Raw genomic sequence first — 13313 nt, 5'->3', positions numbered from 1 at the left:
ATAAAACAGAAGGAACAGAATGGTTCTAAGCAGAAGTGGGCTGCGGATTTGGATATCAGTTAACATAACTCCACGAATATAGCGTGGTCTGGTCATTTTCATGGCTACTTCTTTTGCTTAACGATAGCCCAACGTAAAATTGCCAAGCTCACTAATGTCTGTACTAGTCGTTAGGCAGAGAAGAGAAATCAAGCAATCTCCAGAAGCATATGGTCGAGCCACACTTTTCTACATAGCGTGGTGACTGCAGACTGTCGGATCGATGGTGATCAGGGAGTTGCTAGGCAACTTGAAAGACAGGAACACAGAGTGGAAGAGGCTTCATTCCAGGATGACTTATTTGAAACGTTTGTAAAAAAAAAAAACAAAACAAAAACAAAACAAAACAAAACAAAACAAAAAAAAACCGGTGAAGGGCCTGGAAGTTTTCTAGATTTCTAACACTAAGATATTATTAGCCTGCCACAGTTTAATACATCCTGACATAGACATGTGACTCTTGGGGTCACGGAGATGACGTGCTTTATTTCAAGAAGGCAAGGCATGTGAGCTTTTTGCTTGCTTTAGGGTTCTTTGCCCCAAGTCCCACGAGGACCAAATTGAGTAACCCAAGGGGACATGTCACAGTTGAGTAACACCTCATCTGGAAGCTAAGCCTTTTACAACGTACTCCGAACAGACCTGTCTGATGCGTCCTGGAGAGAGACATTATCTTTGATATACTGGACAGTCGCTTGCTCTCTGCTCTGGAGACAAACACTATCTCTGTCTTCCAAAGCTGTTTGCTATCATTATATAAACATCCTTGAGAAGATAGCGAGGGACAAATGTCGTCAGTGCCTCCCTGGCTTGCAGTAAATGAGCAAATGACAAACATCCATTATCTCCCCCAAAAATGCCCCTTCCCCGGTGCTTTATCTCTGCAACTGTTTCAAAGGTTGGTTCTTGTTTCTGCTTGCTTGGATATTCTCTTGCAGTCTATGTCCTGTTTATTTTAAAGTACTTAGGTTTTATTCAACGTCGAGAAAAAAATTTCTCACTTGAGCACAAATGGAAGTTAGTGAGAGAATTCTAAATGATTCTTGTTTAAGAAACAACACCAAGCCCAGGGCTGCTCAGGCACCATTGGTGTGGGGCTGTAGTCATCATTCTTTGGTTTGCCTTCTCATCAATGGCTCTACTAGTCTCTGCTGGTCTCCCCTCCCAGGCTTAAATTCTCACAAGGGAGAAGCTAAGTGAATCAGCTTAGCTAAACTTTTCCCCGTGACTTACCTTTATATCTAGAAGGGATTGGTCACCAACACACTGCCCTAGTAAATTTTGTCTGTCTCCATTGGCTGGTTTCATGAGAGCTTGGTGGCCTTCCCAATTGCTCTCTATTAGATCTAGATTAATTTTGATTCGTATTTCATTGCTCATACAAGGAATGAGATTACTGTTTTGAGTTTTGTTTCATTTCACTTCTTAAAATCAATTACACTCTGACTTGCTCTGTGTTTCATTTTCCTGCCTGTCTCGCGCCGTGCTTTTTCCTAACTTCTTGGAGTCACGTTGTGAGTGGATGTTAGCCCTTTGAAGGGTTTTGGGTGTCTTGAAGCGCCCTCTGGAGATGGGTGGGATATAGGACTTGTGACTGTCCCTCGAAGGTCTTGTATGGGGCAGGTAGAAGATAGGGATGATTTTGTTAACTCCACATAGCCATTAAGCTAGCCCTGTGGCTTCAGGACCATTACTTGAGTAATAAAAACATTACTTCTAAATACTTGATGTGGTTAATACATCCTTGGATGTAAATTTCAGTATCTCTATTTAAAATGCCAAGGTAGCCATTTCTAAAGCTGTGAGTTTTCCTAATTGCCAGAGGCCCAAGATGACTTAATCAAGCCCGGAGTGAGGACTAGTGCTACCTCATTGTTTACATGCACAAACATACACGACACTCCCCCAAAAAGGACCCCGAAAGTAAATTAGCAGACAGACAATGTAATAAGCTAAAATCTGGGCACTTAGTCATGCACTCCTGGTAATTTTCATACTCCTTTGTAATTAACATTCCTCCCGCCTGGATTAATTGGGTTTGCAATAAGTAATCACATTTGTAATACTGCAACTGTTCCAAAATTAATTGCTCACATGTTCAGTGAGCTGTCACAGGCTCTTTTTTAAAGCTGCTTAGAGAGTCTACAATCTGAGAGCTTCCATCCTAAACATTTTTGGGGAGAGTGGTTCAGGATCATCTTAGAACGTGGAGACGACAACAACATACCCAGATTTTCAGAGTACGTGAGAATTACCTTGCTCCTATGATTAACAATTCAGGCATCCTGGATCACTCCAGAAATTCTGGTTTGGACAGTATTTGGTAGGGGTCAGGGAAAGCCTTACAGAATGCTACACACTGCCGGGGAGAAGGCATGTATGCAAACATCCAACTTGGTCAGAGTGGAAGGAGGATGTCAGAGCCCTGTGGCTTTAGACTAATTTTGATAAGATAGCTTGTAAATTATAATTTACCAGAGGACTTTTAGAAACAATATTTTGGACCAATTCTATCATAATATCTGTGATATGGGGCGGCTAAACTTTTGCACTTTTTTTTTAACCTGAAAAAGAAGCTAGAGATTAAGAGATTTTTTTTTTGTTTTTTGTTTTTAAACCACCCCCCAATCAATCAATCTGTTTTATTGAATTAGTCTCAAGTTACGAATTCCTCACAAAGGTGAGAATGAAGAAAGGTCTGGTAACCCTGCAAATCTTACAAAATGCACTGTTTGATTTGTGCATTGGTGAGAAAACACACCTTTTGGGCATCAATTTGCCTTTCTCTCTTCAAAGCTTCAAAGGATTTAGTGGAGTTAGCAGCTTTTGTGATAGATAGCCCTCTTCTGTAGAGGCAGGAAAATTGAGGTCCCTTCTTATAATTTATAGTGTTCAAGTGATTGCTATTGTGATAGCTTAGCTGAAGGAAAAATCTTAGAAAATGTGTGGACCTTAAAATTTTAATATATCACATTGAGCAGCAACTGAGAGTAAATTTTCATTGTGAGAAATCTGGAGAAACTTGTAAAAGGAGACAATTTCTAGACATTTTATCTGAAGCAATTCTCTCTTCTTCTTCTTCTTCTTCTTCTTCTTCTTCTTCTTCTTCTTCTTCTTCTTCCTCTTCTTCTTCTTCTTCTTCTTCTTCTTTTCTTCTCCTTCTCCTTCTCCTTCTCCTTCTCCTTCTCCTTCTCCTTCTCCTTCTCCTTCTCCTTCTCCTCCTCCTCCTCCTCCTCCTCCTCCTCCTCCTCCTCCTCCTCCTCCTCCTTCTTCTTCTTCTTCTCCTCCTCCTCCTCCTCCTCCTCCTTCTCCTTCTCCTTCTCCTCCTCCTCCTCCCCCTCCTCCTCCTCTTTTTCTTTTTCTTCTTCTTCTTCCTCTTCTTTTCTTTGAAGATTCATTTGATTAGGAACTAGTCTTATGGTGATGAGCAAAATAGTAAATGGAAATTTCAATTTAGTTACATTGATAATAGTTTAGAAATTATTCCAGACCTCTGAATTAGAAGGGAAAGTAGATCTATAATCAGTGGTAGAAAAACCATGATGGAAACAATTATAATCAAATCATCTATGCTTCTTTGAAGTGGATATATTATAACATCACTCATATAGCCGTGCAAAGCACCAATGATGATAGGTGATTTAATGATGTTTAAAGCCCTTGAGTAAATTCATATAAGCCAAGAGAGTTCCCCGAGGACAGGAATTTAATAATTACGATCATTTCTTGGGCTTATAATACTTGAGTTAGTATTTCCACTGCTGGAGGTTTAGAAAAATCAAATTGAAAAACTCAAGTGTCGGTCGTTCAGCAGACGTGTGAGTTACAATGCACTGTGTGGAAGAAGAGGTCCCCAGGCAGCACAAAGGCTGGGTCGAAGTTCAGGAGCCTTCATTTCGAAACCCCATGTGTCTAATAGCACGTAGCAGCCCCTTTATTTCTGTAGGCGATGTACTTTACAATTTTTTAAAATTGTGAGGATGGGAAGGCTAGCATATAGTTTGTATATTAAATATTTGAAGCTGTTAATAAAAGCCAGGTGTGTTTTTATTAGGTGGCTGACTAGAACTCAACAGACTTTGGAGGGTTTAGGTCTCTCTACAGTAGGAGAAATTGACGAGTAATTGAAATCCAGATACATTATCATTTAATCTCGCTGTGCCCTGAGAGGATGGTACCCACGCTAGTTTGGATGGTGGAGTTAAAGATCTTTAGGTGGAGATTCAGCTCTTGTGGGGCTGAGAACACAGGTGGCTCTGATGGTCGGCTGCCTACTCTTTACCAACCTCACAAGCCGTCCTGTAGTGCTCTGTCTTATCCTTACAAGGGCGCTCTCAGCACCGAGCACACCAGGGTGCCATGATTTTACAGGTGGAGATGATGAAGAGGATTAAAATTCGGATGGCTCTACTTCGGAAGCCCTTGGGTTTGCTTTGCTTTTTTTTTTTTTTTTGGTTTTTTGTTTTGTTTTTTTTGTTTTTTGTTTCCCCCAACATTTTCTGGCCTCTCTTCAAAAAATAGCCTTTGCAACTCACCGTCCCTCCCACACCCAATTCCTCCCCCTTGGTTTAAATCCTCCGAGGTTGGTTGCTTACTTCAACTCACCATAGTTTGGGACAAGTTCTGCAGAATTGGTCAGCTCTACTACACCCAGATGGTTGTTGTCTGTGGGACTTAACATCTGCGACTTTGTGACTGCTTATTAATTCAGTGGAAGATTAACGATTGGTAGAGAAGTCTACTGAAAAGAGGGGGTAGGCAAGAGTTAGAGGGGGAAGTGAATGCATGGAGATGGACCAGAAAGGATCTGGACAAAGGGGTACATCTGGGGCAGGTAAGGGAGAGCTTTTGTTTCTCTTGTAGGAACTGAGTTTCCATTCAAATGGTCTGTCTTGGGGGTATTCTACTATCCGGCCAGCAGGGGGAGCAGTGGACTTGGAGTGCCGTCCTGTGGGTAAAGTCCATCCACTCAGTAGATACATTGTCTTTGTCCCGCATCTTATCTTGCCTTTCAGTCAACACATTGCATTAGAAAAAAGATTGCGTCCGTTTTCTTCTTACCTTTTAATGGTTAGATAAGGAGCTGGGTAAACCGCACACCCCCAAACAACCCTCAGTTCAATGATAAAACACATTTTGCATTTATACATTTATTTTAATACACGGTGACTGTCAGTTTGAAATTTCTTTCTAGATTCCAGCAGGATAACTAATTCTGGACCAAACTGTCTCTATATCTTGGTCTTAGAATATAGTTTTGCCTAGGAGAATTCAGTTGAGGAGACTAGGGTTATAAGACATTTGAAAGTTTCAGGGAAGCAATTATTGTCTTTTAAAATAAAAAGGTTCTTGCTGTGTAGCACAGAATGCCCTTGGTGCTCTTGCTTCCCACCCCCATTTTCTCTTTTTTAGAGTGTTAGGCATGTACTAACAGCATGGTTCTTAAAACCTTGCGGTCTTTTGTAGATTAAATGTTTGTTTACCGTTAAACAACTAACAAACTCTTACTTTACCCGGAGGGGATATGCCAATGATTGATCATTATTTACTTAATTTGCTCTTTTTTACAGAGGTTCTAGGAATAGGTTCATTTCGATGTGACAGAGTCCAAGGCTGGTTTGATCAAGCCTGTCTGGGGACAGGACAAAGGTCTCACGCCAGGGAAGTGGAAGGGTGAAAGAACAATGTCTGTTTTAATTTGGACAATGCTGTTTGACTGCCTCAGATCTTAGGCGAAGGAGAACGTTCTGCGTGAGACATTGTAAGATACATGTTCTGAGTAAATGAGCAGTGCTAATTAAATTTAAAATTCAAGACTCTCCCTAAATTGGAGGGCTAGGAGTTAGAAGTTAAAGGAAAAGGCTGTTGTGTGTGGAAGAGGAACGGGCCATTTGCACTTTACTCAACGCCTTTGCGAGTGCCTACTGGGCTACCTAGGGTTCTGTGACGTGGGTAGAGCAGACGTGACACAGAAGTGTGCAAAAGCCAGAATGTAAACTCTACCTTCCCCTAACTTCAGAGGTTTCCCCAAGACCTCCAGGCTAGTAAACCCATGAGGCACAGGGATAAGTCAGGCATTATAGGCTGCCTAGGGCCACACCACTGCTGCAGTTACTGGCGCCCCCTAATGGTACAGAGTTGTTGAATCCCGGGCAGGTTCAGCCTAAGGGCTAGAAAACATTTAGTTATCAGAGGGCCAAGAAGTGAAGATAGTTGGTCGGCATTAGCTTTTGTTTAGCGGTACTGCAATACCAACAGAGGGCTCTGGAACTGTTTAGATATATCTGTGTACAAAGAAGGTGTACAACTAGGTAATTAAATGGCAGTTCTAAAGCTAACTTAATGAGATGTGCCAACCACTTTCCCCCAAGTTTTCCCTAGTGTCACTTTCAAAGGCAAAATCTTTATCTAGATCAGCAGTTCCCAGCCTGTGGGGTGGTTACACTTTGTGGAGGTTGAACAACCCTTTCACAGGACTCACCTAAGACCATCAGGAAACATTTATGATTCACAACAGCAAAATTAGAGTCATAAAGTAGCAACAAATATAATTTTATGGTTCAGGGTCATCAGAACATGAGGAACTTTATAAAAGGGTCGAAGCATTAGGAAGGTTGAGAACAACTGATCTAGATGGGTCATTCATTGTTCAGAATAACATTTCTAAATTTTCTTATCTATAATTTATTTTCTGAACTTCCTTGTCAATGATATTAGGGAGAATAGCATTTTTGAAAGTTTTTTGTTTTGCTTTGTTTTTTTTTTTTTTTTTTGTTTTTGCACGAAAGACAATGAATGCTTGGGTGTCTACTCTTGGCCAGTACAGTATCTCTATTGATCTAGAATTTTAAATGACTTGATTAACGTCCCCTCCCAGGATCCTCCTCTCATGCGCCATTCGCTTCTCTTTCACATTCAAGGTAGAGGTGGCTAAACCTTCATTTGGCAAAGGGTCAGAGAAAGCCCTGTGAAGAATCTGTTAGAGCTGGCCGTTAGCCTGGGAGAGCTGACAGGTCATCGGAGGGTCAAATCTTCTGGACATAACTCTGCAGCTCTTTTCTCAGCCCAGACTCTAGGAATATTCAGTATGGACCAACTGAGTTGTTAAGTACTGGACTGTTCTAACAATTTGGTTTCTAAAGCAGAAGCATTTAGACAGAGAGGGCTGGTAGGAGAAGCGAAATCTGCAAAAGAGGCCAGTTGGCCAAATATCACTGATTTGTATGAGACTGAGATTGGTCTCCCCAGGGACCCTCTAATTGGTTGTGTCCTGTTATCCTTACATGGAATGTTACCTAAAATACTATATCCATGCATAGGTTTATTCTGTCTTAGTCAGTGAGCTGTATACACCTTAAGGATTCTGCTCTCCGATGAGGTGTAGCTAGCTGTGGGTATCCTTCCTAGCGTTGCTCAGGGGAACTGGTACAAGCTAGAGTTTAGGTAAACTTTCCTTGTTGTCCAGGAAGGAGCTGAGGGATCGGTAGACATCTCATGCTTTGAGATGACCACTCTTCCATCAAGCCTGTTACTAATTTCTTTTGAGATAATTTGTTGTAAATGATGCAGTCATAGACTATATTATAGCAAATTTGGAAAATGTAGGACTAAAAGCCAATCTTGATAGGATTGTCTTGCAAGCACCCGCTCTTGATATTTTTACAAGCATGCTATATAGATCTGTAAAGACAGGCTTTAAAAGCAGGTTTTCTTTTTCTTTTTAGCCATCTTCATAATTGTTATTAGGGTATCAAAAACTTTAATTCTTTATTCTGTTAGTATCTTGAACGTAGCACATTTTGTCACTGTTATCTATTTTTTTTTAAAAATGTTACTTATCTCCCCCTTTTTATGTAGTAATGCATTGGGGAATAGAGTGACTACTAAGACTGTTACCTTGGAAATCCATTGGCAGAAGAGGCTCAGATGTGTATTTGGGCCACAGTTGGTACTCATGAAACGCTGGCTCTCTTCTTTATGTCACAAGCCAGAAGCCATACTTACATTCAACCCAGAGACTAACAATTTCACCATACACCTTTGCCCTTGCTATCCCAATGATTAGTTTGAGGGAGTCATAGCATTTTGATGACAGGGTTTTAGCTTTCTTTATATTGTGTGACTGGGTGTTTCTACTCATGCTTGTCAGCTGTGGAATGGTAGAGACATCAAGGGCATACAGAGACTTGAGTTTCCTACTTGGTACAGGAATCAGGATTGCACAGGAAGTACAAACACCCACTTGTTAGGAGATCTGGACTTGGGAGCTGGTGTCCGTGTATGTGTACCTTAGCAAGCATCCCAGGACTCAGATTCTAGTGGGAGGAAGGCCTCCACTTGATATTATCACTTGGTTAGTAGACCTCGATAACTTTTTAATGTTACAATTTTCCTCATGTTCAGTCTTTTTGCTTTTAAACTAATTGAATCTTGAAATGACTTATAACAGGAGGCAAATATTACAATAACAATTACGTTCTGCAACAGGGAATAAGTTCTAAATGAATCTTAACATTTCACTTGACACGTTACTATGTTTAAGTGTGTGAAAGATGTCATTGAAAGGTGCAGGGGAGGAAAGTGAACTTGATTTGGCAGGTAGGTGTTCTTGGTACTATTATCCACAACTGTCTCTGCTGATTGACAGCACACGCATTTCCTCTTAACAGGCATTGGACGCAGATTGCAGCATAGTTTAAGAGTGTGGCATTTTTACTGACTATTTGAAAGTGTTTTAGTTAATATTAATTGTGCATAGACCAACTTTCAGCCATAGTTACAGAGTGGTTGATGGGTAATGAAGCTGAAGTTTCTATGAAGCTTTGCTTATAGAAAACAGATATCAACAGTATCTTGTCATTTAGGTACCATGCACTCGGGAGTCACAGATGCATCACTGTGCAGAACAGAATTCCTCCTCTTGTTATCTGGTTAGAAGCAGGACCCAGATATAGAGCCTGAAGGTCACCTAGCTGCAAGGAAGATAGCAGAGACTGGAGCTTAGATATCCTGAATCCTTCTGGGCTCCTTCTACCTTTTTTTTTTTTATTTTTTTTTTTGCATAATTTCTTCCCAACAAGGTTCCCTTGTTCTAATGGCTGGTCGAGATCTAGATTCATGTGGCAAAGAGCATGGAAGCAAGGACTTTTACTCAGTATTTTCTTTTTGGAAAACCAAACATGCTTTATTTTATTCTTCACAATTTATTTAAACATCTCACATATACACAATAGGTACAATTCAATTTTTTTTCTGCTTGTCCAAGAAACAGGACTTCTTCGGAACCACGGGGAGGAACGAAAATGAGGCTGGCAAAGAAACGAATGCTGAATCTAGAGAGGAGAGAATCTGGGGCAAGTGTTCTTCATTCCTTTAGTTGGGGATAAGGTGAACGAGAGGGCCGCTAAGTCAAATTAAGAATCCCACTCACTGCACATCACTATGGAGGATCGAGTCTTCTGTAATTCTTCTAGCTCCATCCACATTCTTCAAGTGTCTGAAATACTACTAATTAGCACCTTTGTGTCGAAAGCAAAACAAGTACCTCAGTTCATGACTGTCTGCATCAACCCCCATTGGGGTGGTCTACACTCACGGGAACGTGTCTTGAGGTAGTTCAAACCTTTGGAAGTTTGGGTTTTAAACTTCCCTTTGTGGAAGATAGTCAGAAGCCACAAGTGGTGCAAATGTTCATGGGTTTCTTTTTATTTTATTTTTAAAATTTTATTTGGGTTTTCTTACAGAGGTTGACAATGTCCACAACAGGTGTCAGAGTGTTTAAAAAAAAAACCCACAGAAATAACACTGCAAACGTTTTGGGGAGGGCCTGAGGGAGGGGACTTATCTGGATCATATTGCACACTGCTCTGACCAATCCTTCTCTTTTGCCCACAGTTTAAGATGTAGGTGCATAGAAAACACGGAAGGATTCAGCTTTCAGTTTTTTTTTTTTTTTTAAAGGAAGAAATGGCAAAGAGAAAGTTTTTTTCAGGGGTTTTTGTTTTTTAATTTAGGTTGAGTTCACTTATTTGAAACAGACAGGGCCAACCTCCACACGGAATTCTTGGTTAGTACCACCGATGTCCAGAGGTGCAATGTCAAGGAATGGCAGGCGAGATGGCTTATTCGTTTTGTATTCAATGATTGTCTTGTCCCATTCATTTGTCTTTTTCTGTATAATAAAAAAAATGGGAAATAAGGAGAGTACATAAGGTCACTTACAGCTGAATCTGACTTACATCGAAGCATCAGAGTCTATAAAAGACATTTTTTGGCAGGTCTATACTTTTCTGAAGATAGGTGTTCCTGATTAAGAAGTCCATTGTTGACATACAGCATCACGGGTGTCTTTTAGGGGATGGTTCTCACTTGGAACTTGGTGAGTTTCAAATATGTTTGGATACATATTCTTTACAAGATGAGCATATGGTGTGTATGTATGTATTTGTGTGTGTGTGTGTGTGTGGTGTTTTGTGTATCTTGTGTGTGTAGTCTGTGTGTATTTTGTGTGTGCATTTGTGTATGTGTTATGTATGCCTCTTGTGTGTGTGTGCATCTTGTGTGCATGTGTTTGTATATATGGTAAGTATGCATCTTGTGTGTGTGTGTGTACTTGTGTATTTGTGTGTGTAGTCTGTGTGTATCTTGTATATGTGTTTGTATATGTTATGTGTATGCATCATGTGTGTGTGTGTGTGTGTGTGTGTGTGTGTGTGTGCTGACAGTTGGGTATGTATGCAGTAATTTGACATTTAAAATTTTATTCTACTTATAGCATATCACATAAAACATGTTACACACCTTTATACTAAAAACAATTTTTTTTCAAAAAATTAGAATGTTGGCCATACTCTAAGGAGCAACTGAAGCACTTTAAACCCCAGTAAGTTTTGAATTCTGGGTACATGCTAATATCTAGGAACCCTAAATGCTGAAGGGCAAGTAGGGACTGTGTGGGCATGGGAGTCAGCTCAGTGAGAGTTGCCTAGAAGTCAGTATCTAATATGAATGCCTGTAGTTATCACAGAGTTGCTGGATACACTTAAATGTGTTTTTAAAAAGTCAATTAAGTCTCTCATTCCTCTGTTCATTTCATAGCCTAAGCTAGAACTCTCTACCTCATCTCCCAAAGTAAATGTTCTCCTTCCATTTTCCCATTACTTACGGAGCAGCCATCGACAAGGACAGTGTAGGTGAATCTGCTGTTGCCCTCAGCAACAAGTTCGACGTCGTTGGAGCCCTGCAGAATGACAGCCTTATTCAGGCGGCCTGTCTCCTCGTCCAGGTACGCAATGCTGTTCTTGCAGTGGTAGGTGATGTTCTGAGAAGCACGGTTGGCTAGCAGGCGCATGAAGGCGAGCTGAGTTGCCATTTCCTTGGAGGACACCCCTTCTGCGTTGTATTCAAACTGTGGAGAGGAAGGTGCAAACCCTTAAGTAGACCCGCATACTGAGACTCAAATAAAGAATGCATCAAGGAGACATAATGGAGTTGGAGTTGGGGCTTAGGAAAAGGGCGCTCTTTTAAGGAGACGTGACCCCCTTGTTAAGGCTTCGGTTGCTTTAAGGATCATAAGATCTACCTGGTTAGGTCAGTGTCACTGAAAAAGAGCACCCTACTCAGTTCTCCATCACTGTGAATGTCCCTTCATTAGAATTTGTGGCTGTGAGACAGGTCAGAGCTCATTCTGTTTTCTGTGATATACTGGGTTGTACTGTCATTTGGTAACATCAGTGGGAAGGTCTGATTAAAAATTCAGAGAAGCTGCTCCCACTCTACATACATATGCATAGCATGGGGGTGGGTGATCTGCTGGCCAGTGCACCTTTACATGAAATGACATTAGCTATTTCTCCAATGATTACCCACTAAGTCAAATTTGAATAATAATATCGAATTAGATGGAGGAGTCCTATCTTTTATCGTGAAATCTAGGATAGAATTGAAATTTGTGAAAAGAGCAGTTTCTTATAATAAGCTCACGTGCATAAAAGGATTAAAGCCCAAGTAATTAAAAAGCAAATGATAATCATAGGAAAATCATATTTAGGAAAAGACCAAATACTTGACGGATTCCATACCTGGCTGCCACCATTGATGGTCTCTCCTAACCAGACATGCTTGTTGGCCTGGGCACGGCTGTATGCATTCTTGGCTGGGGTGTTGACAGGTTGGGCCTGGATGCAGGTTTCACCAGTAGAGAAATCGCAGTACACTTTGATGGCATCCATAGTGCATCCTTGGTTAGGGTCAATCCAGTAGTAATCTTTTCAGGAAAGAAAGACCAGCTGGTAAACTTAATGCAAAATGCGGGTTCTAATAATAATGATTTGTCAATAATATTGATTCCCATTTAAAAAAAACATTTCGATGGTGCTGTTACATCACCTATTCCACAGTTAGTGGGAATTTTTAAGAGTTCCCTTTTCTTCATGAAACATCCAATCAGGGTGTTTAGACCAACTGAGGCAGGAAAATCAAAACTTAAAAGTCCTACTAAGACTAGAGTGAATTAGAGGCCAGTGCAGTGAGACCTGGTCTTAAAACAAAAAGTGTAAAATGTAGCTGAGGGATGGAGCTCTTTGCTAGACATTGCCTAGCATGTCTAAGGCCTGCTATTTAATCCCTTGTACTGGGAGTAAATGAATAAACAAGTCAACAGACTTAAGGCCAGATATGGGCAGAGGAAGAAAATGATGTTTCATTAACTGGGTGTGAGTTTTGACAGTGCAGTTTTTGGGTCGAAATACACATTCGTTGTAAACATTAATGGATGTTGATTTTGGAAAGGTCAGCTGTTTGGGGGTCTAGTGTGGTTTAAATGTTTCAACCCACCGCTCTTCCACTCTGGGTGGCTGAGTCTTAAGTCACGGCATGTGCGGGCAGGGTTCTTTCTAGAGCCTTCAGGAGTGAGAAGGGTCTCGATTTGGTTATTGAGAGATTTCAGAGTTGCATCAACTTCATAGTCCTTGGGTCTGAGTGAAGGCTGTGAGCGAGGCTGGTCAGCCCTGTAGAAGTCTCCTTCGAAACCAAAGTCATAGCCTCCTCCGCTGACACCAGGAGGCCCAGGAGGCCCAGGGGGACCAGGGGGACCCTAAAAAGGAAGAGTCAGAGAGACCATTTTTAAAGTGGCTCATGGTGGGAGAGGCAGACAGGACAGGAAATTGCCAGATGTGCTTTGTATCAGTACATGTTCTAACACGAGAAAAAGGAGTACATGTTCTAACACGAGAAAAAGGAACAAGCTTATGTAAACAGACTACTTGATCTCAGTC

General features: G+C 41.0%; 1 protein-coding gene across 1 annotated transcript in view; it reads right to left on the bottom strand.

Annotated features, from left to right (window-relative positions):
* Window positions 1–9717: 9717 nt before the first annotated feature.
* The window catches only part of Col1a2 (collagen type I alpha 2 chain), a 34928-nt gene continuing 31332 nt past the window's right edge, over window positions 9718–13313 (bottom strand). Inside the window, exons 49-52 of the mRNA NM_053356.2 lie at window positions 12874–13132; window positions 12120–12304; window positions 11204–11446; window positions 9718–10210 (exon numbers count right to left, since the gene is read on the bottom strand). Coding sequence (NP_445808.2) covers window positions 10064–10210; window positions 11204–11446; window positions 12120–12304; window positions 12874–13132 — 834 coding nt within the window. The 3' untranslated portion in view covers window positions 9718–10063. The remainder of the gene's footprint in view (window positions 10211–11203; window positions 11447–12119; window positions 12305–12873; window positions 13133–13313) is intronic.

Source organism: Rattus norvegicus, chromosome 4, assembly GCF_036323735.1.
Source record: "Rattus norvegicus strain BN/NHsdMcwi chromosome 4, GRCr8, whole genome shotgun sequence".
NCBI lineage: Eukaryota > Metazoa > Chordata > Mammalia > Rodentia > Muridae > Rattus > Rattus norvegicus.
This window is presented reverse-complemented; position numbering and strand designations above follow the sequence as displayed.